Genomic DNA, 12,282 nt, shown 5'->3' on the forward strand with positions numbered 1-12,282 from the left:
CAAATCGACTTTCCTAATAATGTGCTAATTAGCAAGTTTCACGATGAATGCGGCTAAAGTAAACTGGCTCTCTGAGAGCAGCTTGGAAGAGAGGGGCGGGGTCAGCAGATCTAATTAACATATAAAGGAAAATGCTACAAAAACGGCTTGATTTGAAAGTTGTTTTTTACACTACCACTGAGAAACTGTAACCAAACTACGTTACAGACTTTTCATTAAGACCCTAAAGAATCATATCAACTTGTGGAAATGGGCATCCTATGACCCCTTTAAAATTAAGATACGCTTCCCTAATGAAGCATCACCAATATATAGCCAAGTAGAGGTTTTAACTTTTAAAAAAGCCTATCTTATAACCATTAAGTAAATCTAACACAAATGTCTTTATTTCTATTCACAGGTGATGTGTAAATCGCCTTACCACCTTTTATATGAACTAGATTAATGGTTATCCTGTTCTTCTCAGATTTCCATTAGCAGACAAGCATCGTCGCCAATGAATAAAAAATATGGGGAAGGACGTGGAATGGTTTCCATCTGAATTTTCCTCCCTGTGCTCCGCTCATTTCACTCCGGATTGCTTTGAATCTGAATCAGCGTGTTTACACCCAGACGCGATTCCAACTGTATTTAATTTCGCACAATCTTAAGGCAAGTGTCTATCGATATATATTTTACCACCTTTTATATGAACTAGATTAATGATTATCCTGTTCTTCTCAGATTTCCATTAGCAGACAAGCATCGTCGCCAATGAATAAAAAATATGGGGAAGGACGTGGAATGGTTTCCATCTGAATTTTCCTCCCTGTGCTCTGCTCATTTCACTCCGGATTGCTTTGAATCTGAATCAGCGTGTTTACACCCAGACGCGATTCCAACTATTTAATTTCGCACAATCTTAAGGCAAGTGTCTATCGATATATATATATCTATCGTTTACAGACTTAACAAAAATGATTAGAGCCTTCCATACATTTATCCATACAGAACTTTCTACAGAAGGGTTAAACAATCAAGTAAATTGTATTATATTTTAAAATTGGTTTCAGAATCAGATTCTAAAGGACTGAAACACATTTTGATATTGGGGATTAAATGGAGAAATGGCTTTTCTTTGCACACTGAAGCACACAGCAGTTTTCAAAATACTTTAATACACTTAAGTACATATTATACACCTGATATGTACACAAAATATTCTTACCAATTAAAAAAATACATGTACTGTTGCATTTCATATAAGCAACTGTGAATACTACTATTTGGATATTTCACATGACAGGTCATGAGATAAATAAAAGACAAAAAGTGCAAGTATAACTTTAAACAAAAAAGATGAATGATTACAGTAATGTACATGTATAGCACCAATAGACATTTTATTTTTGGAATCTGTGCTCTCAGCCTACTGACGACAACAACATAACATCAATCATGACTAAAAATATGCTTTCTGCATTGTTATAATGTAGAAATATTCACATAATGGCCCTGCTATAATTAAAAACAACTTTGGCTGAAAAAGAAAATGATAAATCCTGAGTTTGTCGTCATTTTGTCACTTAAAACCAACTCAAATACTAAGCTAATCCAAATTTAAGCAGGTGATTGTGATATTTTAAATGGGATTTTTCACACTCTTACTGTGCTTCATTCAACCATGTATATACTGACATTATTTAAACTGACAGCATTTAGATAGCACAGTGGGTCAAATCATATACTGTAACTAAAAAGTAAACGGTATGTTTTAAAACCAGATACAAGCAAAAGCTCAAAAGAGACGTAATATCCAAATTATTGTAATACCTTCATTTTTGCTATGTAAATTAAAGAAAAAAAGGTTTGCAAGAAGATAATATCTAATTTTCTTTATTGCATAACGGCCACCATGTGACAGGGCAAAATGAGACAAGAATTTGTCTAGAAGACCACAATTCTCATTCTAGGATGGTTATCTAATACTAAAAAGAGATTTTTCTTGGTACTTACCAGTAACACGTACAATGACCATGTCAAATAAATAATCCTTCAAGAGTAAAATACAAAGCACAGCAAACTCAAGAGGTCATCAGTGGTGACAATTAGATTAATACATGTTAGTCCATGTAAAGGAAGTCTTAAAAGACACCTGAAAGAGTTTTCAGATTGGTGAAGGTGTGCGGAACGAGGACCCAGTGAGAGCAGGATCTCCAAACACATTGACGTAAGAAGATTTTAGGAACTGGACATAGTTCTGGAGGCTTCGGTTTGTGCTGTCGGACTGCTCCAGTCTGTCCTTGACATCTTGTAAACGCCTCTGGTACCTCCGATCAGCCTGTAAGAACGTTTATGGATGAATTTTTGACAAAAATATCTGACAGAAATTCCCATACGGAGAAATTTCACTGACCTCCTCTTTGGCTCGTCGTAACTGGTTCAGTTCAGTTGTTGTTCTGCTCAGTTGAGTCTCTAGGTCGACAATTTTGGACTGTGTAACACGCTCTTTAGAGGCTGCTCGCTCCCTGGTCTGTGTAACCTGTCAACAGGGAATCTTCAATAAAAACGAGCAACAGTTTTGCAAGATGAAAATGTAGATTATTGAATCCTTGAGTTTATTAGGATGTAGTGGGACAGACCTGCCGACGTGCATCGTCCAGGGCCTCCTCCAGCTGTCGAGTCAGAATACTGCACTCCCGGGACTTTTCTTCCAGACGCACCTGGTTGCTATGAATTGTTTCTTCACGTTTCGAAATTACCTGAATGAGTTCTCGATTTTGGGAGCTAGCCTCCTCTAGCTTCCTGTTGACAACAGAGGATAGAGCATGTTAAAATGAAACCCAAAAATAAAAACGCTATCATTTTCTCACCCTCATGTCATTCCAAACATGTATGATTATTTTAAGCAATGCATGCGATGCAATATTTAATGCCATGACTTTATGAATTCTGCTCTGATTTAAGATGCTTCTAAGCACAAACCCTGTTTAAAAGAATGTTAGGAACCAAACAACATGAACAAAAAATATCTTTTTATGTTCCACGGAAGAAAGAATTTCATATGGTTTTGGAACGACATGAGAAAATGTTGACAATTTTCTTTTTTTGGGGTGAACTATCCCTTTAAGAAATTAAATTCATTAAAATGAATTAAAGAAAATTCATGAGGGACTGAAGGACAAAGTGACAGACCGTTCAAGGCCCTCTACTTTGTGCTGAAGCTGCTTGTTTTCTTCCTGCAGCAACATGTTCTTGTGTCTCAACATTTCCGCAAAACTTCCCTGTTGCTCCGCCTAAACACAATGCACCAGAACAAATACAATTCTATCAATAAAAACATAACTTATGTACTAATGGAGATCAGTAAAAATAAATGGCATTTTACTGTATTCCATTTTACCCCACTTATATTAGCCAAGGTTTCTTGCAACAGAAACTTTACACAATTATTTTCCACCATCTGCTTTAACACTGACCCTTCAAAACAGGCTCCTCTTGCTAATGTACCTTTAGTAATGTAAATTTTACAGTCTCTGTTAGGAATGGCTAACCTATTTGCGTATGAAATAAGAAACAACGGCCCTGCCAAGTTGCTGAATACTGAATAGCCATTGATATGGTAAATGAAGACAGTCACATGCTCATAGTAGTGTCGTTAACACTATGAAGAGCTTTTGTATCTTTTCTGTTAAGACATTTTTGTTGCACCACCAGTAATGTTCTTCCAGTTTTTCTTCATGAAATAATTGGCTGTTTTAATATGAAATCCACACTGTTTTCAAGGGCGTTATACTTCAGTTAACAAACACACCTTGATGCGTAGCTCTGCGAGGGAGGTGCCGAGCTCTGTGTTTCTTCTCTCTTGTAAGCGCTCTTTTTCATGAGCTTCCTGCAACTGGAGTTCGGCATGTCTCAGAGCTTCAGGAAGTGGCTCCAGCTCCGTCAAACGGCCTTGAAGCTGCTTCCTGACCTTCTGGATCTCCTGGTCTAGCTCATCTCTTACAGCCTGGGCTTCACTTTCAGCCACCTGCAGACGTGCAGAGAACTCATCTGCTTCAGCACGGGTCTTCCGAACCTATGAATTCAAAGAAACAGAGCAGAGTTTAAAGATGGACAAAATAAATACACACACACACACACTCCCAAAACGTACATGTGATGAGAAACTATTTTATGCCAAAATTTGGATATGCACAATTGGTTAAAACTCTGGCCCAGTAAAAATAATACTATTGTGAAATATTATTGAAATTTAAATAAGTGTTTTCCATTTTAATATAGTTTATTCTTGTGATGCAAAGCGGAATTTCAGCAGCCATTTCTCCAGTCTTCAGTGTCACATGATCCCTCAGAAATCATTCTATGCTGCTGATTTGGCATTCAAAATTTTCAACTTTTTTTTTATTATTAATGTTGAATATATTACATTTTAAAATATATTAAAATAGAAAACAGTTCAATAATATTTCACAATATTACTGATTTTTTAATCAAATAAATACACTTGGTGAGCATAAGAGACTTCTTTCAAAAACATTTTGAAAATCTTAATAAATCCCAACTTTTGAGCAAAGAGTAGTATCTGGAATTCATAATCTTAATCAATGAGTAAGTTAGAGAATGATGATCACACCTGGGCTTTATAGCTGTCCACCAAGCTCTCATACTGTTTCACTGAAACTTTAACCTGCTGGACCTCAGACTGGGACAACGTCAACTTCTCTTCCAAGGCAGGCAAAGTGGCCTGTACAATCACAACAAATCAGCTTTCATTTGTATTCATTTACCATATTTTAATATATAGGCAATAACGATCATTGAGGGATTATGGATAAAATGAGACTGGTTATCAATTGTAAAAAAAAAAAAAAGCACAAATTGGAGATTTGGACAGTACAGATGCAAACAGACAAACCTTAAGGCTCTGGTTCTCCAGGCGTATAGTAGTGCGCTCTGTATTGAGCTCATGAAGGCGATCTAAAAGGCCATCTCTATCTGTTCGGGCTTTCTCTTCCTGCCCATGCAACTGTTCCGTAAGGTCTGTAATACGGCTAAAAGAACAAATGCAAATGGTTTGCATGGCTTTCTGGGAGGCTCTCTAGGTTTAAATATTTTCAGAATTATGATTTGCATTATCATACAAAGGACACAAATCACTGCTGACCTGTTCAACAATGTGATCTCCATCTCTAGCTGTCCTCTTTCCTTTATCTCTTTTGTGTGGCGACTGCTCCAGTTCTCTGCGGCTGACACAGCATCTGCCAACTGTGCTTCCTGTGAAGATAATTTTATATTTTTATATCATATACTGTCATAGAAAAATGACACAAAATCTAAGCTAGCATTCAAAAGTTTGGGGGCTGTGAATAGTTTTTCCTCAAAAAGGCTGCATTTATTTGATAAAAAAAAAATAAAGTAAAAACGATGTTATTGTGAAATATTATTACATTTTAAAATAAGTTTTTTCTATTTGAATATATATGAAAATGTAATTCATTCCTTAAATAAATCATTCTAATATGCTGATTTTGCTGCTCAAACATTTCATATTATTATCAATGTTAAAAACTAGCTTAATATTTTTTGTGCAACCAGTGATTTTTTTTTTTCAGGATTTGTTGATTATTAGAAAGTTCAAAAGAACAGAAATTATTTTATACATATATATATATATATATATTAAAAAAACTTTTATAGTATTATAAACGTCTTTACTGTCACTTACAATCAATTTAATGCATTCTTGCTGAATAAAAGCATTACGTTTAAAAAAAACTTACTGTACATTGAACATTTGAACATAACTGTACATAGTAAGCCTTCCATTTCCAGAGTCATGAATGAACCAGAAATGATATCAGTTGCAATTTACTGTGCTTTTTTTTTTCAACCGCATACTGCTTGAAACATTTATCGTAGCAAACTGTTATTTTAAGAACCTGTGTAAACGTACACATTTAGCTCATTCAACTCACTATCTCCAAGAGCTGGGCACTGAGCTGTCCCACAGTGCCTTCACTGCGCTGTGCCCGCTGTTTCTGTGCCCGCGTGGCTTTTTTCAGGGCCTCCTTATCAGCCTCCACCTGCTGCCTGAGGCCTTGCAACTGATTCTGTAGCTGTTCTACCTCCCCCTGCTGCTGGCTGATGGAGCGCTCTAGATTCTAAACCAAATGGACACAATTTTTATACATTTAATATACCATATATGCTTCATTATTTAAAGTTATTATTAAGTTAGCAATTAGACATGTTTTGTAAAATAAACACAAAAAAAACAAAGAGTGGCACATGTTGCTTGAATACCAAGAAGCTGTCAGCCACTGCTGAATGCATTACCCTGATCTGAACATTTAGACGGTTATTTTCTGCCTCTTTATTGCGTAGTTGACCCTGCAGATGTGCTCGAGTGGACTCCAAGACTTTGGACAGTTCACTGGTGGTCTTTGCACTCTCCTGTTACAATGGGAATTCATATTCAATTCAAATAATTGACCGTCATGTCTAAAAACCATGTTTAAAAATACAGTTTACCTTTTCGCTTTCTAACAAGGAAGTGAGCTGGTTAATCTCTCTCTCTTTGTCCTGAAGCTTTACAAGTATACGCTGGAAGACAGAAAGGAGTTCAGTGATAAAACTAAGAAATTAAAAACACCTGTTTACAGTGCAACATGCAAACAACACAAACCGAATTTTCTGCTTCAACATCAGAAAGTTTTTTCAGAAGCACGTCTGTCTGCTCTAAGAGTCTTAGTGAGTCCATCTGTTACAAAACAAAGTAGTTAAGAAAAGCTTAATAACCTTTTATTGTTTTAAGTACAATAAAATGCAATTGTCTAATAATATTCTTTGAATTTGTGAAGAGCAGCACCTCTCGACTATGCTGTTCTCTCAGAAGATGTCTGAGGGCTCTGTTAGTGCTCTCGAAAATCTCCAGCTTCTGCAGCAAGAGCTCTTTCTGTTGGGTCAAGAGCGTTGAATCTGATCCTGACATCTTTTTTTCCTGGACAAAGGTAAAAAAATATTTTTAATGCATATCTGATTCTGGCTCTTTTTTCAAGACAGGTTATGATAAACTGGTTTCAATGTTCTGAAAAATTCTAGTTCTAGAAGTTCTAGAATTGTTTTGAAAGGTGTATTTTGCTCACACTCGCACTCCTGGACACATGGCTGACCGTTTCGTGGAGGGCCGACACCTGCTTGGCAGCTGCACTGCTGTCCATCTCTGCTTCCAGCAGCTTCCTGAGTATCTCGAAAATCTCCAGCTTCTGCAGCAAGAGCTCTTTCTGTCGGGTCAAGAGCGTTGAATCTGATCCTGACATCTTTTTTTCCTGGACAAAGGTAAAAAAAATATATTTAATGCATATCTGTTTCTGGCTCTTTTTTTCAAGACAGGTTATGATAAACTGGTTTCAATGTTCTGAAAAATTCTAGTTCTAGAAGTTCTAGAATTGTTTTGAAAGGTGTATTTTGCTCACACTCGCACTCCTGGACACATGGCTGACCGTTTCGTGGAGGGCCGACACCTGCTTGGCAGCTGCACTGCTGTCCATCTCTGCTTCCAGCAGCTTCCTGAGTAGAACATCTTTGTCTGGCTGCAAACTGTCCCTCTCTAATCTAGACAAGAAGAAATGGCTTAAAATGTATCTGAAATGTGTATACATAATAACAAAAATGTCATTGTTTTCATTATACCTCCCAAAATCATTCCCCTCCAGCATCTTTTCCATGGACTCCCGTAGACGGGAGTTCTCCTGCTCTGTGGCCTCCAGCTCCCGGGCGACCTCTGCAAGCTCCTCCTCCTGCTCAGCGATGACACGCTGTGATGCGCTCAACCTCTCCGACTGACGCTCTAGCAGCTGCTCCTTCTTACGAAGCTCCACCTGCAAACACAAACATCACACACTTTTATTTGTTTCACATGTGTACCGCATTAACTATTATGACAAACTATTCAATCTGCTATTCCCTGTTCTATTTATATATATATATATATATATATATATATATATATGTACGTATGTGTATGTGTGTGTGAGAGAGAGCAAAATAATCATATTTTTATAATTTGGGGTCAGCAAGATTTATGAAATTAACACATTTAATTGAATTCAGCCAGGATGCATTAAATTGATCAAACATGACAGTAATGGTTTCCACAAACATATTACGCAGCACAACTGTTTTCAACATTGATGATAATAATAATAAATGTTTCTTGAGCACCAAAGTAGCATATTAGAATGTTTTATGAAATATCATGTGACACTGAAGACTTGAGTAATGGCTGCTGAAAATTCACAGGAATAAATTACATTTTATACTATATTAAAAACATTTTTATTAGTTTTAATAATATTTCACAATATCTGATCAAATAAATGCAGCCTTGACTGTTATTAGAGACAAAACCATAAAAAAAAAACGTACAGTCCCCAAATTGCACTATAGTGTATATATGCGTTTACTTTAAAAAGTTTGTTTCTAATTGCTGAATGAAATTTTCCTGGGATATAATTTCTCCAATCACTTATTTCTCACCTCATTTTTCAGAGAGCTGACCTCTGTCATCAGGCTGTCGATCTTCCTCTCGTACTGATTGATGCGTCCATGCAGTGCCTCTTCTTCATCAGTGGAGAGATCTTCTATTCGGAGAGGAGACTGGGAGCGTTCTGGTTCCTGTGGAGGTGTTATCTCCAGACAATGAGATGGTCCCTAAAATATACATAAACATCATAATAAGAAATAACACAATATTGATCACTTCTACAAAGGACTGCATAGTGTGTATTATTTTACATGAAATATGCACAAATGGGAATATGGGAATGTTATTTGACTGACCTCCCACTTAAATGGGGTCTCTCGTGTTGAGACCTTGCCAGGTGGGATCCATGGGACCATGGGACCCACCTTAGCAGTAGGATGCAAGCTACTTTTTGTTTTAACCTGGAACATAAAAGACATACACGGTGAGAGATGGGTCTCATGGATCTTTGGAGTATTTCTAAGCAGCATTAAAAGAACTGAAGCTGCACACCTCTGTAGACATTTCTTTATTCTTGCGTAATATTCATTGTAATTATATATGCAAGGATATTTTGAGGATGGTGTCTATGCACAGACTGCAAGCTGATGTTATACCTGGGCTGTCTTGGTAGGGCTGCATTTTGTGCTCTTCTTCACATGCACATGCACAGGTATGGTCTCGTTCACATGCACATGCAGAGGTGGGGAAGAAGAGTTTGTCGTTGATTTTCTCTGCATAAAAAAAGATAAATACCAATAAGCGTGCCTATGTAAATTCATTTTTCTAAACCGTCCAGATTGTAAATTGTTCAACCGACAGCTAGAACTTAACTAAGCAACATACAATCCTGTACGTCATATCACCTACCTATTTAACACGTAATGCATTGTCATAATTATTAATATACACGATCTACATCCTTGATATTAATAAGTAGGCTGAATTCTATATTTATGCTCTTAAAAATGGCATGTCTGATGATCTAACACATTTAAAATAACAAAATAAATAAAAAAGGGTATATAAACTCACATAAACATTTTTTTTTTTAAATGAATATATACCACTTCAATTATTTTAGTATTTTATAATAAAATTCATACAGTCACAACTACACACTAACTACTCAAGTAAAGTACCAGTCTTTGTTTATAGATCAGGGAACACATGCATGAAGGATCATTTTACTGCTCATACATCTTCAGGTCATGTTTCAGAGGACAGTGCTCAAGACTATCAGAGAGGTAAACCCAGACCACCACAACAGACCCTCTTACAATCATGACTGACATCTGGCTTAATATAAAGGTGACAACAACAATTCAATACATGCAAGTATATTCAATATATCCACCATTACATCAACAATGGATTCAGAAGTGAATGGAAGCCAAATAGGACACTGAGCTGCAAGCTAACAGGCAATTAACCTGCTAAGGAAGCAGAAACTAGCTTTCAAGGTACAAAAACACAACACAGACATCATGAGTAAGACAGAGAAGCTGCAAATAGAGCAGGAGAATTGTCCATCAATCAGTATAAGTATCGTTTGAAGAAGTCTACAATACAAAGTCGTTAAACATCAAGCGAAACGTATTTATTTGCAAACCAGCTTACCATGCGAAATTACAAACATTCAAACGTCGTCGACACGGGTAAAATGTACATTAAAATAGTTGCGAACTACTTCAGTTTTCGTGTCATCCCAGAGTCTCGAAACTCGAAACCCCATTCTTCAGGTGGATAATCGGTCTTTCATTTGATTGGCTGATTCAAATGGTTTCGTTGCAAGTGCGTGTTCGTGATTGGAGGAAATCGCCTGTACGCTGTCTATAGCAACGGCGTCCTTATAAACCAAGCCTAACAGAGCATAGACATAATAGAGGCCCAAGCTGCATGTGTTGTCAAGGATACAAACGAAGCTTAGAATCTCTGTTGAACGACATTCCAGTGGTAATATTTGTTCGAGCTGAAACTATAAACAAGTTGTGGAAATGCTCTCTATTATTTGGTTTCAGCGTCTGTGTGAGCCCACAAACAGGCTACAGCAACATGTGAGGCTGACTAAATACTTTTTTTCCCCACTGTATGCGTTTACTTTAAAAAGTTTGTTTCTAATTGCTGAATGAAATTTTCCTGGGATATAATTTCTCCAATCACTTATTTCTCACCTCATTTTTCAGAGAGCTGACCTCTGTCATCAGGCTGTCGATCTTCCTCTCGTACTGATTGATGCGTCCATGCAGTGCCTCTTCTTCATCAGTGGAGAGATCTTCTATTCGGAGAGGAGACTGGGAGCGTTCTGGTTCCTGTGGAGGTGTTATCTCCAGACAATGAGATGGTCCCTAAAATATACATAAACATCATAATAAGAAATAACACAATATTGATCACTTCTACAAAGGACTGCATAGTGTGTATTATTTTACATGAAATATGCACAAATGGGAATGTATTTGTAATATTTGACTGACCTCCCACTTAAATGGGGTCTCTCGTGTTGAGACCTTGCCAGGTGGGATCCATGGGACCCTCGTCTTCACCTTAGCAGTAGGATGCAAGCTACTTTTTGTTTTAACCTGGAACATAAAAGACATACACGGTGAGAGATGGGTCTCATGGATCTTTGGAGTATTTCTAAGCAGCATTAAAAGAACTGAAGCTGCACACCTCTGTAGACATTTCTTTATTCTTGCGTAATATTCATTGTAATTATATATGCAAGGATATTTTGAGGATGGTGTCTATGCACAGACTGCAAGCTGATGTTATACCTGGGCTGTCTTGGTAGGGCTGCATTTTGTGCTCTTCTTCACATGCACATGCACAGGTATGGTCTCGTTCACATGCACATGCAGAGGTGGGGAAGAAGAGTTTGTCGTTGATTTTCTCTGCATAAAAAAAGATAAATACCAATAAGCGTGCCTATGTAAATTCATTTTTCTAAACCGTCCAGATTGTAAATTGTTCAACCGACAGCTAGAACTTAACTAAGCAACATACAATCCTGTACGTCATATCACCTACCTATTTAACACGTAATGCATTGTCATAATTATTAATATACACGATCTACATCCTTGATATTAATAAGTAGGCTGAATTCTATATTTATGCTCTTAAAAATGGCATGTCTGATGATCTAACACATTTAAAATAACAAAATAAATAAAAAAGGGTATATAAACTCACATAAACATTTTTTTTTTAAATGAATATATACCGCTTCAATTATTTTAGTATTTTATAATAAAATTCATACAGTCACAACTACACACTAACTACTCAAGTAAAGTACCAGTCTTTGTTTATGGATCAGAGAACACATGTCTGAAGTATCATTTTACTGGTCACACATCTTCAGGTCACGTTTCAGAAGACTCAGAGGTAAACCGAGACCACCACAACAGACCCTCTTATAATCATGACTGACATCTGGCTTAATATAAAGGTGACAACAACAATTCAATACATGCAAGTATATTCAATATATCCACCATTACATCAACAATGGATTCAGAAGTGAATGGAAGCCAAATAGGACACTGAGCTGCAAGCTAACAGGCAATTAACCTGCTAAGGAAGCAGAAACTAGCTTTCAAGGTACAAAAACACAACACAGACATCATGAGTAAGACAGAGAAGCTGCAAATAGAGCAGGAGAATTGTCCATCAATCAGTATAAGTATCGTTTGAAGAAGTCTACAATACAAAGTCGTTAAACATCAAGCGAAACGTATTTATTTGCAAACCAGCTTACCATGCGAAATTAC

The 12,282-nt window shown here is 36.9% G+C and overlaps 1 protein-coding gene and 1 long non-coding RNA gene across 2 annotated transcripts; both read right to left on the reverse strand.

The window, feature by feature from the left end:
- Positions 1 to 1,195: 1,195 nt before the first annotated feature.
- On the reverse strand, positions 1,196 to 11,406 carry LOC107584531 (outer dense fiber protein 2-like). Its single transcript, XM_016271177.1, has 18 exons — positions 11,284 to 11,406; positions 10,984 to 11,088; positions 10,681 to 10,854; positions 7,675 to 7,862; positions 7,458 to 7,596; positions 6,851 to 6,982; positions 6,668 to 6,742; positions 6,514 to 6,585; positions 6,319 to 6,435; positions 5,958 to 6,143; positions 5,147 to 5,256; positions 4,898 to 5,033; positions 4,616 to 4,726; positions 3,794 to 4,057; positions 3,175 to 3,275; positions 2,622 to 2,784; positions 2,396 to 2,521; positions 1,196 to 2,320 (listed from the first exon to the last, which is right to left on the reverse strand). Exons 1-18 carry the CDS (start codon positions 11,404 to 11,406, stop codon positions 2,147 to 2,149), a joined length of 2,496 nt encoding a protein of 831 aa, XP_016126663.1. The 3' UTR covers positions 1,196 to 2,146.
- On the reverse strand, positions 8,893 to 10,526 carry LOC107584533 (uncharacterized). Its single transcript, XR_001609152.1, has 3 exons — positions 10,127 to 10,526; positions 9,124 to 9,240; positions 8,893 to 8,928 (listed from the first exon to the last, which is right to left on the reverse strand). It is a non-coding gene; the product is annotated as an uncharacterized lncRNA (long non-coding RNA).
- Positions 11,407 to 12,282: the final 876 nt, after the last annotated feature.

This window comes from Sinocyclocheilus grahami, unplaced genomic scaffold (assembly GCF_001515645.1).
Source record: "Sinocyclocheilus grahami isolate Dianchi unplaced genomic scaffold, SAMN03320097.WGS_v1.1 scaffold61.1, whole genome shotgun sequence".
NCBI lineage: Eukaryota > Metazoa > Chordata > Actinopteri > Cypriniformes > Cyprinidae > Sinocyclocheilus > Sinocyclocheilus grahami.